Consider the following 14506-nt stretch of genomic DNA (forward strand, 5'->3'; position numbering starts at 1 on the left):
GTCCCATTTGTTTATTTTTGCTTTTATTTCTTTTGCCTTGGGAAACCGACCTGAGAAAATAGTGCTACAATTTATGTCAGAGAATGTTTTGCTAATGTTCTCTTCTAGGAGTTTTATGGTGTCATGTCTTAAGTCAAAAATGCCAAAGTCTTCAGTGACTTTGGGGGCAGGGAGAATTGAGGAAATCAGTGAATGAAAGGCATGAGCCTCAAAAGAGGCAAGGGTTATTGCAAGAGAAAGGAGATTAATTGTCTGGAAGCAGCAATGAGAAATGAGATCACCAGCACATGGGTTGTAAGAGTATGTGCAAACTCCTCTTGAGAGGGTTGCTGAGGAGGTGGTATCCTCAAGGAATAGCCCAGGTGTCACTTAAAGTCAGAAGTCAAATGAAAGTTGTGTGTTTGTTTACTTGTTTGTTTGTTTGTTTCTTCACTTGTTTAAGATAGTGTGGGACAGTGGTATCACCAAAGAGCTACCGGCCATCAAAGGCCTCCTTTGGAAGAGAATTTTCGCATCTTCTAGAAGGGCACTTCCCCTGGTCCAGATCAAAAGAGACTATCTTTTTATATAAACCACCTTGTTCCCTCCTGCCCTGAATCCTCAGATTATGAAAACGTTGATAGTTACAGTCTCAGAACTACCCAAGCTTGTTTATGCCCCTCCTGAGCCCCTCATGCTCATCCCCAACCGAATCTTGAGGTTGGGTTTTGTTTCTCTTCCTTAAAACTCGATTCAAGGAAATAGCATGAAATGTAAATAATCAGTCCTATTTTCTGACAACCACCCTTCCATAATTCCCTAGATTTATGGCTCATCCTGCTTGTTTTCCAGCTGTCTGTCGGTTCCCATGTCAGAATGGAGGTATCTGCCAACGCCCAAATGCTTGTTCCTGTCCAGACGGCTGGATGGGGCGTCTCTGTGAAGAGCGTGAGTCTGTCCTCAAATCTTACTTTGAGTCCCAGTGGTTAGCCTAGAAGTTGCCAACTCAGGGGAGTTACTAGGAGCTGGCTTTACCAGTGGCAGAAATTCACTTGCTTAAATCCCATAGCAGACCAGACAGAGGGCCAAGGGCTGATTTACATATGTCATTTAGTTGCAGAACATCTAGAATATCAGTGATCTTGAAAAATACACTTATCAAGATCCATCCAAAGCTGTCTTCATCTGCCTCCTGGCACAGATTTCCAAGAATCTTCTTGGGAAGGAGCTTATAATAGAGGGTTCCACAACCTTGGTCTTCCTTTATCTCACTTCTGTTTATGTTCTGTGCCACTCATTGCTACAGTTGGTATAAATTCATGGCATTGCATAACATTGTACTTTTCAGGTAAGATTTGGAGCCCACCATTAATTAAGGGTAGCTCTTCTCAATTAAGAAAGTAAGGAAAGTTGGTACTCTCATATCTATACAGTGCTTGATAAATTAACATAGAATTTTGATCTTCATGGAAATGCATTTAAATTTGAATTTCCGAAAGAATGTAAATGAATGGTTTTAATTTTTTTTAATGTCTAAACTATACTTTGTTTCAATATCTTAAAAAATATATATGTATGGATAAAATGATTTCATGTTTCATTGGGAGTGTGTAAATCACATTGAGTCACTAACGTGATGGCCATTGGTCTATATCAGTTCTTTTTAAGGCCAGACATTTTATAAGAGATTCTAAAGTGTAACTATTTCAACTAATCTAGAAAGGAAAATATAGGATGGAAATCAATTCAGGCTGCTAACGACTCGCCAAAGCAAGTGTTCTCACAGTGATTCAGAAAGAAGAGAATTGCATTTTTCCTTTTTCTTCTCTCCAATCCTGCCTTCCCACTTAGGGCTCCCACACATGGCCTGCTATAATGCTAAGGATCCGAAGACTCGGGAAACATTTACCCTGGGGTAACAACAGGCTTGGCTTAGTTCACTGAACGTGTGCCGGTAATGCGTTAGAGCAGGCCTTCCCAAGCTTTACTGTGCATACAAAACACCTGGGAGAAGTTAAATGCAGATTCTGATTTGGTAGATCTGGGTTGGGACCTGAGATTCTGCATTTCTAGCCAACTCCTACATAATACCAACGTTTTGGGTTTGAGAACCGTGCTTTGAGTACCAAGCCAGTAGACAATCTCACTCCTTTTAAACAGACTACACCTCTTTACAGAGCTCAGTAGTTTCTAGTAGGGGAAGTGATTGCCGTGGAGGGTGTAGGGGAGGCCTCATTCAGTCACCATTGGGCCTCAGCTCCAAGAAAATAGAGGCTGAGCTGTCCCATCACTACTAATGTGTTGCCAGCACCAGACCACGGAAGAGCTTATCTGATTCCCATTCTCACATTTAATTAAAGGCAAGAAGAGACTCTCGAGGAAGCCAAACCCTCTTAGAGCATTTTATGTAATTCGTAATGGAAATTTGAAACGATAACAAATGGAGAACATTCTGCTTAGTTTGTGAATAGAAAGCAAAGCACTTAGCAGGCATCGATTACGGTGTGTCCTCTCGGAAAGAGTGCATTTGGCATTAGAGTCATTACATCAGGTTGAGGGTTCAGACTGACTTTCTGGATTGTGTTTTCCCAATGATACTGATTAATAAACAGAGCATATGGAAGATTATCTAGTGGGTCATCCAAGGTTTTACTCCTCCTGGAAAATGTTTTTTGGACACTTGAACATATCTGAGTGTGTGTGTTTTGATCAAATCCTTTTTGATCTCCTTTCTAGCAATCTGCATTCTTCCCTGTCTGAACGGTGGTCGCTGTGTGGCACCGTATCAGTGTGACTGTCCATCTGGCTGGACAGGGTCCCGCTGTCACACAGGTAGGCCTCCTCTCATGGTTTGTTTTCTTGGTGACTTGACTCCGTGAAGCCCTAGAGGACACTGATGAGTGTGACTCAGATTCAGAGGTGGCAGCGAAACAAAAGGGTATCAGAATTTCTCAAGAATTCCTCAGGGGACTTCCGTGGTGGTCCAGTGGTTAAGATTCCATGCTTCCAATGCAGGGGGCATGGGTTCAATCCTTGGTCGGGGAACTAAGATCCCACATGGGATCTTGGTTGAAAAGATCCAAAAAAAAAAATTAAAAAAAAAAAAAAATCATTCCTCAAGGTGGTCCCTTGAATGGCGGTCTCAATGCTGAACCTATGGCTGCCTCAGAGACACCTCTCGGGGTCGTGTGACAAAAAAGAGCATCTGAGTCGACTCAGTTGTCAGCCTTCTTCATGTCATTTGCTCTATTTTGCAGAATGTAGAGGAAACATAATGCAGAAGTTTGGAAGAATATTTATTTTAATCTCTATGAAGCTAAATCACTAAATTCGCAGTACCTATCTAGAAAGAACAAGACTCTAAATAAATACAATTTAAGTTAAAGTGAAAAAACTCAACAAGAGATGGTTCCTTATCATGGAAGACAGTAACAAACTGTTGTTGGTTGGTTAGTGACAAACATGTCCCCTTAGTAACCCTTGTCTATCTCAAATACGGGCATTTATCCCACTGTACTTTGATATCTGTTTAATTGCTTGGTTATTGATCTTTCCCTGCCCTCACTAGATTATATGCCACCTGAGGGCAGGGATATTCCTTTGTGATCTTTATATCTTCAGTACCTAGCATAGTGCCTGCATATGATAGGATTTTCAGTAATTGTCTAATAAATCAATCAGTTTAAAATGATAGATTTTTTTACCTTTTTAATGTCCTAATTTTCAGGCAACTATTAAAAGCAAAGAACTTGCTATATTTATTTAACACTCCACTATTCCTCCTGTAAATAATATGTATACCACCTCCTAGTGAGGTTAATTGTAAAGTAGAACAGGCTAGCTGACACCAGAGCTTGTCATGAGCTCTGAGGCTGGGGTGACCATGTAATTTAGCCTCCAGACTGGGACGTTTTTGAGAATGAAAGGGGCACTATTAATAGGTAAGCCAGGGAAATGGTAGTGAAAGGCAAAAAGGCAAAATCAGATGTGCAGCCATCCCACATAAAGCCAAAAGTGAGGCATCTATGAGTGTAGGAAAGGAAAAATGTAATTCCGGAGGCTAAATTTGAAGCTTTTATTTGAAACTCTTACAGCAATCTATTTGGTATTTCTTTATTACAAATCAACCTTGGTATTTATCTATATTTCTCATGCATACAAAATTGAAGCTACCTGCAAACCAGCCTTGCCCTTTCCCAGGCATCTTATCTTCGCAGGTGGTGGCATCATGCTTCCAGATGGAGACATCCTCCACTCTCCCTCCCCTTCATCTGAGATTAACAGTATCAGCACTCCTTCTGTTCCTTCCTGCACAGTATCTCTTGCATCTTACTCTATCTCCACTATCACCAGCTAGTAAAAGACCCCTCCTTTGGATCACCGCCAGAGTCTACTACTTGACCTTCCCATCTCCTTTTCCAAAACAACACCATTACACACTACCTTGGGCATGAATTGCCCTTTTTAAGAACCTAAGATGGTTGCCTATTGTCTTCACATCCAACCCAAATTCTTCTGACTCTCAGAAGACTGGCGTCAGCACACCTGATACACCTTAATTCCCATCCTGCCAGTCACATCCTGTCCCCTGCAGACGTGGCTTCCTCTACCTATTGAAACTTGACCCAACCTCCAAAGCCCTGCCCAAGTTTCCTCTTGTCCCTAAACTTGCTCTCTACCACGGTAATCTATCTTCTAACATTCCGTGTCTATAGATATTACGCAATTAGCTAGAACCATGCCATTTAAAGCTCAGTTGATCTGATTTATTTGTATTTCTTTTAGCTCCTTAGCTCCCTAACTGACATTAAGCACCTTCATGACATGAGCCGTATAGTCTTTATGTTTTTTCAATCTTGCTGCAGCTACCTCAGCCCATATCCCACTTATACCCACTAAGTATTGATATTCAATATACAAAACAGGAGCTCCTGCCCTCCAGAATCCAGTGTAGAAAATAAGAAGGGATACAGAGTGGCCTATAAGTAGGTGACTAGAGGCTAACTGAATTCTCTAAAAGGACAACAGTGAAGATAGGTAAACTACCCAAGTGCAGACATTCAGAAAAGGCTTCCCAAGCATAGAATCAAAGGAAGAGGAGTCACCAGGAGGAGCTCGTTCTAGCCAAAGGCATGGAAGAGTAGCACAAACGTGATCAGCAAAACAGAGCTGAAGCCACAGAGGCCGTGTAGGGGTGTGGCTGGAAATGAAGCTGTAAAGATGGGCAGAGCCAGATTAGGAAGCTCATTGCATGCCAGGTTCAAGATGCTGGATTATGTCTTCTGAGCCACAGAAGCCACTACAGGGTCTTAAGCAGGAAAAGCATGTGATCAGATTTTCTTTTTGAAAAATGATTTTGGCAGCAGTACGGAGAAGGGCAGAAAGCAAGACTTCAATTAGGGAGACTTGTCAGGGAGTTATCAAAGCAGAATTGGCAAGAGGTTATGAAGTCTAGAGAAATAAGGACGACCAAAAAGGGTGGATTGGAGAGAAGTTAGGGAGATGAATCAACACTACTTGGTTATAGATGTGTTGTAGGAGTAAAGGTCTGAAGAGAGTCAAGACTGATATTTCCAGTTTGGGCCCCTGAGTGGAAGGTGGTGCCACTTCTACCCTTGAGATAGAGAACCCAAGAGGAACAGGTTTGAAGGTACAGATAAGGAGTTAAGTAAGTAAGGACATGCTGAGTTTGAGGGGCCAGTGGAACGTAAAAGGGAGAGGTCTGACAGGCAATTGGATGATGGTTTAGGTTCCCAGAAGACTCATCTACATTGAAGATAGAAATATGTCAGTCATCATTGGAAAACATTCATGGGGGAGAAAAAATAAGTCTTTGCAGAAGATACGTAGCATGAGAAGGTGGCCCGGAATAGAACGTTGGGGGCACCCATGTTATAGGGAAGGAGGAAGGTGTTAGGCTTTTAGACAGAGAAGTGAAAATAATAAAAAAAATGTGTTAGTACAGTCAAGTACCACTAAATCATCATGCTCTTGAAAAAGAGTAATTTTTTTAATATATATTAGCAAGCAGAGATGGAGAATTAGTTGTGGATTATTGGGTTTTATTTTTGCTATTTTTAACCCTGATTTATTTCATAATTTCCTTTTTGTTATATTGCAAATAACGCTCATTCTGTTAGCTTGCTCGTCAAGAAAGCTAAGGGCAAAGACTGGTGTTTTCCTTCTTGCCCTCTCTCAGCGCTTATCCAGTACCTGGATTGCTGACGTTTTCCCCATATTTTATGAATGAGTGGTTGGAGAAGTGACATTTCTTTATCTCTCACCAAAGATGAGTTTTTCCTCTGGGGAAGCCTGCCCTTTCCAAGCTATAATGAGGCTGAAATCATGAGACTTAAATGTTTCTCGTTTCCAGCTTTCTCCCAACAGACATTTTATTTTTTCTTTGATACGTTAAACTGACTGGTCTTCATCAGTTTTTAGTGTCCTTAGGTTTTTTAACAGATAGATTCATGCAGATGAAGTGTTTGACTCTGAGACTAAGGACTTGTGAGAAAGATGTCTGCGTAGTAAATCTCTGGGTGTTCACTCAGGGTTTCACCTGTGGCTAATTTTTAACTCTACCCCAGTTTCTGTAATTCCAATGGTAAAAGACATGAAATACGTTTCCTAGCAAACACAAAGGGCTTTTGAATCATCTGTCATGTTAGACAATCTGCATGCCTGATCTGTTGTCATAAGAGTTGATGTCTGATGTAATGACTTCATCAGTCATAGAGTTCAGTGCTGGCTCCCTCCAGAGACTTACAGTCTCATCGAGTATTTGAATAATTTACAGTTCAAAACAGTATGTGTCAAATTGGTTGAACAAATAAAAAGATTAAAGAGAAAAGTCAGTCGACTCTGAGTTATCAGCAAAGGTTTCAGTATGTAGGTAGAACTTAATCTGGGGCTTAAATGTGAAAATTGACTCGGCTGGAAGGAAAAAGGGAGGTGGTACCACATAATGACATGAGGTTGAGCAAAGTAGCAGGATGCAGTCCATGAGGAATGTTGGCGGCTGGAGCAGAAAGCAGAGTCAAATCTTATTCTGCCTGCCTTCATGGGCATCTTCACAATTGCTCAGTATTCATTAAATAAACACATGAATTTTTCATCCCAGCTGTTTGCCAGTCTCCCTGCTTAAATGGTGGAAAATGCGTAAGACCAAACCGATGCCATTGTCTCTCGGCTTGGACAGGACATGACTGTTCCAGGTAAGACAACCAGAAACTATTATTTATCTATAACATAAGGAGACTGAAATTCAAGTCAGTTAAGTTGTCTCAAGAGCCAGAAGGTACCTCTAGTTTGAATGTAAGCATTTTGTATCCAAAACTATCCATTTTGAGATATTCCCTAAATTTGAACTAAAGCCAAAGGAAGAAGTATTAGTTAAGGATTGACAAATAAAACAATGATTTCTGAAAAACACATATGTGCTACAGCACATATACTAAAATTGGAACAACACAGAGAAGATTAGCGTAGCCCCTGCCTAAGGAGGACTTGCAAATTTGTGAAGTGTTCCATATTTTTCCACATTAAAAAAAAAGAAAAAAGGGTTAATTAAACAAATAAATTAACTGCCTTCTTGAACAGAAGATTGCACCCTTCGTATGCAAGGATGCAAATAAATAACAAACTCAATATGTTTTATTGATGTTCATTTCTATTCCTGTTTATAATAAAAAATAGAATTGACATTGATGATAAGGAATGTTTGTTTTTAAAGTCAAAATTTTTGTTTCATATTTTTTACGGTATATATAGTCAGTATTTAATGGACTACAAGAAAATTTATGTAAAAATATGTTCTAGCAATTGGTTTCTCATTTCTAACCAGGTAAATTTCATAGTTGAGAAAAGATTATCACAAAAATAAATCAAAGGAGAAATAGTTTGAAATAATTTTTAAAAAATAATAATAATTTAAACTTTTTTATTGAGGTGGACATACAGCTTTATATTAGTTTAGTATATTAGTACAACATAGTGATTCAATACTTGTATGTATATATTGCACAGTGAACACCACAATAAGTCTAGTTAACTATGTAAGTCCATGTACGTAGTTATAAAATTTTTTTCTTGTGATGAGAACCTTTAAGATCTACTGTCTTAGCAACATCAAATGTGCTATACAGCATTATTAATTATAATTGCCATGTTATACATTACACCCGCATGACATTTATTTTATAACTGGAAGTTTGTACCTTTTGACTCTTTTCACCCATTTTGCTCACCCACTACCCCCACCGCTACCTCTGGCGACCACCCACCTGTTCTGTGTATCTATAAGTTTGGTTTGGGTTTTGGTTGTAAATTCTACATACAAGCGAGATCATACGGTATTTGTCTTTCTTTGACTCATTTCACTTAGCATAATGCCCTCAAGGTCCATCCGTGTTGTCAGAGTTGGCAAGATTTCATTCTTTTTATGGCTTAATAATATTCCATTGTGGTGTGTGTGTGTGTGTGTGTGTGTGTGTGTGTGTGCACACACACATATTTTCTTTATCCATTTATCCATTGATGGACACTTAGGTTGTTTCCATGTCTTGGCTATTGTAAATAATGCTGAAATGAACATGGGGGTGCAGATATCTTTTAGAGTTAGTGTTTTTGTTTTCTTCAGTTAAATACCCAGAAGTGGAACTGCAGGATCATATGGTAGTTTTATTTTAAGTTTTTTGAGGAACCTCCATACTGTTTTCTACAGTGGCTGTACCAATTTACATTCCCACCAATAGTGCACAAGGGTTTCCTTTTCTCTACCTCCTCAACAATGCTTGTTATTTCTTGTCTTTTTGATAATAGCCATTCTAATAGGTGTGAGATGGTGTCTAATTGTAGTTTTAATTTGTGTTTCCCGATGATTAGTGGTGTTGAGCATCTTTTCATGTACCTACCTGTTGGCCTTCTGTATGTCTTCTATGGAAAAATGTCTGTTTGGATCCTCTGCCCATTCTTTAATCAGATGGAGTTTTTTTTGCTTTTGAGTTGTATGAGTTCTTTATATTTTTTGGATGTTAACCCCTTACAAGATACATGGTTGGCAAATATTTTCTCCCGTTCAGTAGATTGACTTTTCATTTTGCTGATGCTTTTCTATGCTGTGCAAAATCTTTTTAGTTGGATGTAGTCCCACTTGTTTATTTTTGCTTCTGTTGCCTTTGTTTTTGGTGTCAAACCCAAAAAAAATCATGCCAAGGCTGACGTCAAGGAGCCTACCACCTATGTTTTCTTCTAGGAGTTTTAAGGTTTCAAGTCTTACATTCAAATCTTTAATTCATTTTGAGTTGATTTTTGTGTATGGTGTCAGATAATGGTCTACTTTCATCCTTTTGCACGTGGCTGTCCAGTTTTCCCAGTACCATTCATCGAAGAGACTGTCCTTTCCCCATTGTATATTCTTGGCTCTTTTGTCATAAGTTAACTGACCATATATGTGTGGATTTATTTCTGGGTTCTCTATTCTGCTTCATTGATCTACGTATCTGTTTTTATGCCAGTAACATACCATTCTGATTACATATTGCGTCATACCATTGCCAAAATATTTTCAATATTAAAACATTGTCCTCACAAATATCGCAATGTTGGAACATCACCAGCTCTATTTTAAAACTTTTAATATACATCATTGTATTACATCACTTAGATTTGTATTTTGTATATTTACTTACAGGAATCATTAAAAACAAATGGATATTTCCATATTGATTTTTAAAAGTTAACTGAAAAGAGCTTTTATTTTTCCATTTCCTTTTATTTCATTTCGATTGGAATATCAAAGTCAACTTGCAAAGACAAAAATCTATCTAAATACAAACTTAATTAACAAAAAAAAAAAAATCTCATGCCCATGAATTTCTTCATATCACCTCAAATATATGCCACCTCTGCAGAGAGAAAAAAAACTGAACCCCAAAGAACAAATTTGGATTGTACAAGTATATTTAGACGTTTCCAAGATAAAGATGATCATTTTACCTGAGAGCAGAGTCGAAAGAACTTGAGAGTCAAACTGGAGAGAATTGCTGGGAAAAAAAGAGAGCAAAGAATAGAAGAGAGAGAGAGAGAGAAAAAATAAAAGGAGTAAGAACGACAGTGACTCAAAAAGGAACAAGAAGTATTTGTAACATTCTGATAATTTTAGATAATGTTAATTCTGATAATTTTAGACTTAATGTTTCAACTACTTCATTTTACAGATAAGAAAAGGAAACTCAAAGTTTGCGTGATTCCCTAATATCAAAATACAGTTGACCCTTGAACAACATGGATTTGTTTACCTGTATGTAGATTTTTTGCAGTAAATCCATAGGACAGTACACACGATCTGGTTGACTCTGTGGATACAGAGCCACACAACAGAGGACTGACCAAATGTAAAGTTGTACACCAATTTTTGACTGCTGAGAGGGTCAGCGCCCCTAACCCTGACATTGTTCAAGGGTCAAAGGAGCTTTTTCTTGACCAGGGGAAGGGTAGTTATCAGCTTATGTTAAAATACTGTCTATTAATAAAGATAACACAGTCTTCTAGATTTTTTTTTACGCAGAAGGTTGATAATGGAATCCAAAAAAATGATGGCAAATTCACCTTAGAGGCATTTCCCACATTCAAGGAAAGGTCAACCCAGAGGCCTCAGCAGCCCCCCTGCCCATCCTCATGCTGTGATGGATTTTTCTAGGAGACCTGAATTAGCTAGGACTCTCTTACTGCAACTCTAACTGGCTTAAGCAAAGAAAGGAATCTGTTATCACAATAATGGGATCCTGTATGGAACCGGAGGATGTGGGTTGGCTCAGCATCAAGACAACCAGACTGAGTTCTTGAAAGCCATCTGAAGTCTCTCACCTCCCGTCTCACCTCCTCTCTCCAGCATCTTCTCCATGTTCTCTTGCTGCAGAGTGCTTTCCTCTGCTTTTCAGTTCGCATGGAAGGACAGAACTGCTTATAGAGCCCACATTTTACCTGTCACACTCCAGTATCTACAGAAATAGTGTGCTGACCCAGTTTAAAATTCCAGGAGAAGAACTCACGAGTCCAGATTGATTCAAGGGCCCACCATGGATCGATCAGTCAATGGTGATCCTAGGTTAGGTCATGTTATACTAACGTGAAAAGTCATTTTGCTAAAACTTTTACCATACCTTTGGGTAAAGGGCAGAAGAGACTGGCAACTCACTGAAGAAAGAACAGTGGAGTATAATTCCCTGAAATGGGACGGGGAGAAAGCTTTTCTGAAAAATCAAAATGATAAATGTTTACAAATAATATTTATTTCCTTCTCTCCCACGAGATTGAGTGCCTTAAAGATTGTCTCCCTCATGCTTAGTATAGGCACAAAAATTGATGCTCAATGAATGCTGGTTGACAGAGCAGTTTCTGGGCATCTGTGACAGCTGGTGGAGAAACACCCTGTGGCATTCATTAAATCCCTCAACCTGCATCCTTCTCTGATGATGAATAAGACTGACCCAGTATTCTTCCCAGATAGCTCAATCCTTAAGGAAGAGACTGTTTCCTCTGATCTTTGTGTGCAGAAAATGAATCCTAAACAAATGCCATAAATAAAAACCATAGACGGGGGCTTCCCTGGTGGCGCAGTGGTTACGAATCCACCTGCCAATTCAGGGGACACGGCTTCGAGCCCTGGTCCGGGAAGATCCCACATGCCGCAGAGCAACTAAGCCCGTGCGCCACAACTACTGAGCCTGCGCTCCAGAGCCCACGAGCCACAACTACTGAGCCCGCGTGCCACAACTACTGAAGCCCGCACACCACAAGTACTGAAGCCCGCGCTCCTAGAGCCCATGCTCTGCAACAAGAGAAGACACCGCAATGAGAAGCCCGTGCACCGCAACGAAGAGTAGACCCCGCTCGCCGCAACTAGAGAAAGCCCGTGCACAGCAATGAAGACCCAACGCAGCCAAAAATAAATTTTAAAATTTATTAACAAACAAAAAAAAAACCCCACAGATGGTTCACGCTGTAAGAGACCTTCAGGTTCACCAAGTCCAAACCCCTCATTGTACAGATGAGCGGATTATCAAACAGGAAACTAGTGACAGAGCCAGGACTAAAACTCCAGTGTGCTGATTCTCACATCTTTTCATATGTTAGCGCTTTTTCTCCATGTCCCTTTGTTTTCTCAAGGAATGGCCCCCATCCATCCAAACAGCATCACAGATGATGCCCAGGTATCTGAGACTTTCAATTGCATTTTAATCAGCCCCCAAATCGCTGTTCCCCCTTCAATTCAGTCTTTTCTGTTGAATCTCTTTTTTTTTTTTTTTTTTGTTCCAGGAAAAGGAGGACCGGCTTTTAACCACTGCACAACCAACCAGCTCTCCTAAAATGCAGGATCATCTCTTCCTGGCAGTCCTGGACGTCCCAGAATTTACGCAAAGACATTCCAACACGGTGCTGGGTCTTGTCTTGTTTTAGTCAACTTGTTACTTTTGGTTTACCTTTTTATTTTGTGTTATATTTTGTTATTTCTTGTGACATACTTTCTTTTTTTAAATATGCCTGTATTTTCTATATAAAAATATATTAAATAGATGCTGCTGCACTCTCACAAAATGTACATATTCTCCTGTCTACGGGGAAAGTTCCTGATACACATTTTTATTCAGTTACTTAAAATGATTTTTCAATTAAAATATATTTTGCTACTAAATAATGTTTTGCTGGATAGTGCCATTTTGTGAGGTGGCCCGGGAATAATGAAGAGGATTCATGATCTATGCCACTAGCATGTTATGGAATTCCACGCAGTGTACTGAGAAATTACAATAAAGGAGACCCCTTCATGCTATTTCCATCTTCTCTACCATATGTGTAACAGTAAAGGTTTCCTTTTATTTAATCGGAAAGTAACTATTGGACCTGCTACCCTCCACACAAGATGCTGTCCTGGTGCTGAGGGCAGCCTGGCTAATTCCTTCACCAACATTTGGAAAGCTATAGGCATCAACTTAGTGGATGGGGGAAGAAAGCATAATGACCATGGTTCACAAAATAAAGTGCTCCCCTTCCTTCTCACAGCTGGAATAAGAAATGCAAGTACTGGAAGATTAACAGACAGCCCATTTCTGGGTCATAATCCCACAACTCACTGCTTTGGGAGAAAGGAGATTGGAATAAAAGAACAGGGAAAGGGAAGGAAAAAGGCAAATGAGGAAAATTCCCAGACCTGTGCTCCTGGCTCCACCTGCAAAGAAAGAATGGACTTTGCCCAAGGCAGAGCTGAGCTGCTCGTCAGACTCCAATGCTTCCCCTAACTCCATCACTATCCTTCTACCAGGATAAAGACTTCCTCAGGCGTCCGGGGGGGAAAAAAAGCCAGAACACTAGATTTTCTTTCAAGTAGGAAAATCCCAATCAACTCACCTCCATCCTCTGGGAGAACTGCTTCCACACAGGGCACGGGGCACACTGTAGCACTCTGAAGAAACACAGGAACAATGAAAAAGACCTTGATTGTCCGAGTGGTTCTCTTCACCGCCTTCACTTCCCTCAGCCATTGACTCCTCTTCCTTCTTTCTTCTGACATTCACACTTTTGACCAATCTTCCACGCTTATGAGTATTCCTTTTATTTAATTTATACCCCATCAACTTCCAAATTATGTTGATTTTTGTCATTTATAATCATAAAACTATAAAATAAAACTCAAAATCTAAATAATAAAAAGAAAGATGGTACCAGACATTTTTAGCTAGGAAAAGCTACTGCAATTGAAAACAAAACACAGTTCTGAAAGTGTACCTACTATGTAGAATTTGTATTGGGTTACTTTGAATAGATTAAAAGATCTATACCGCACAGTAAGTCAAATTAGTTGCATTATGCAGACAGAATAAGGAAGTAAAGCACCATACGAGTGGGGTTTGCAAATGATATGAGGTTCTACATATCTAGAAATGTGATTCACAGGGAAGTAATACTAAAAGTAGTTGAAGAATTTTTTTTAATTTTATTGAAGTATAGTTGATTTACAGTCTTGTGCAAATTTCTGCTGCACAGCAAAGTGATTCAGTTTTATATATATGTATACATATATACGTATATATTCTTTCTCATATTCTTTTCCATTGTGGGTTATTACAGGATATTGAATATAGTTCCCTGTGCTATACAGTAGGACCTTGTTGTTTATCCATTCTATATATAATAGTTTGCATCTGTTAACCCAAACTCCCAATCCATCCCTCCCCTACCCCCCCCTCCCCTTTGGCAACCACAAGTCTGTTCGCTATGTCAGTGAGTCTGTTTCTGTTCATTTGTGTCATATTTTAGATTTTGCATATAAGTGATATATGATATTTGTCTTTCTTTGTCTGACTTACTTCAATTAGTATGATAAGTATGATAATCTCTAGGTTCATCCGTGTTGCTGCAGTGGCATTATTTCATTCTTTTTTATGGCTGAGTAGTATTCCATTGTACATATACCACATCTTCTTTATCCATTCATCTGTTGATGGATATTTAGGTTGTTCCCAGGTCT

At 39.4% G+C, this 14506-nt stretch overlaps 1 protein-coding gene and 1 pseudogene across 1 annotated transcript in view; both read left to right on the forward strand.

Annotated features, from left to right (window-relative positions):
• SVEP1 (sushi, von Willebrand factor type A, EGF and pentraxin domain containing 1) overlaps nucleotides 1-12826 on the forward strand; it is a 182160-nt gene extending 169334 nt beyond the window's left edge. Inside the window, exons 45-48 of the mRNA XM_068553702.1 lie at nucleotides 832-927; nucleotides 2716-2811; nucleotides 7100-7193; nucleotides 12298-12826. Coding sequence (XP_068409803.1) covers nucleotides 832-927; nucleotides 2716-2811; nucleotides 7100-7193; nucleotides 12298-12319 — 308 coding nt within the window. The 3' untranslated portion in view covers nucleotides 12320-12826. The remainder of the gene's footprint in view (nucleotides 1-831; nucleotides 928-2715; nucleotides 2812-7099; nucleotides 7194-12297) is intronic.
• Nucleotides 7416-7515, forward strand: LOC137771109 (U6 spliceosomal RNA; annotated as a pseudogene).
• Nucleotides 12827-14506: the final 1680 nt, after the last annotated feature.

Source organism: Eschrichtius robustus, chromosome 10, assembly GCF_028021215.1.
Source record: "Eschrichtius robustus isolate mEscRob2 chromosome 10, mEscRob2.pri, whole genome shotgun sequence".
NCBI lineage: Eukaryota > Metazoa > Chordata > Mammalia > Artiodactyla > Eschrichtiidae > Eschrichtius > Eschrichtius robustus.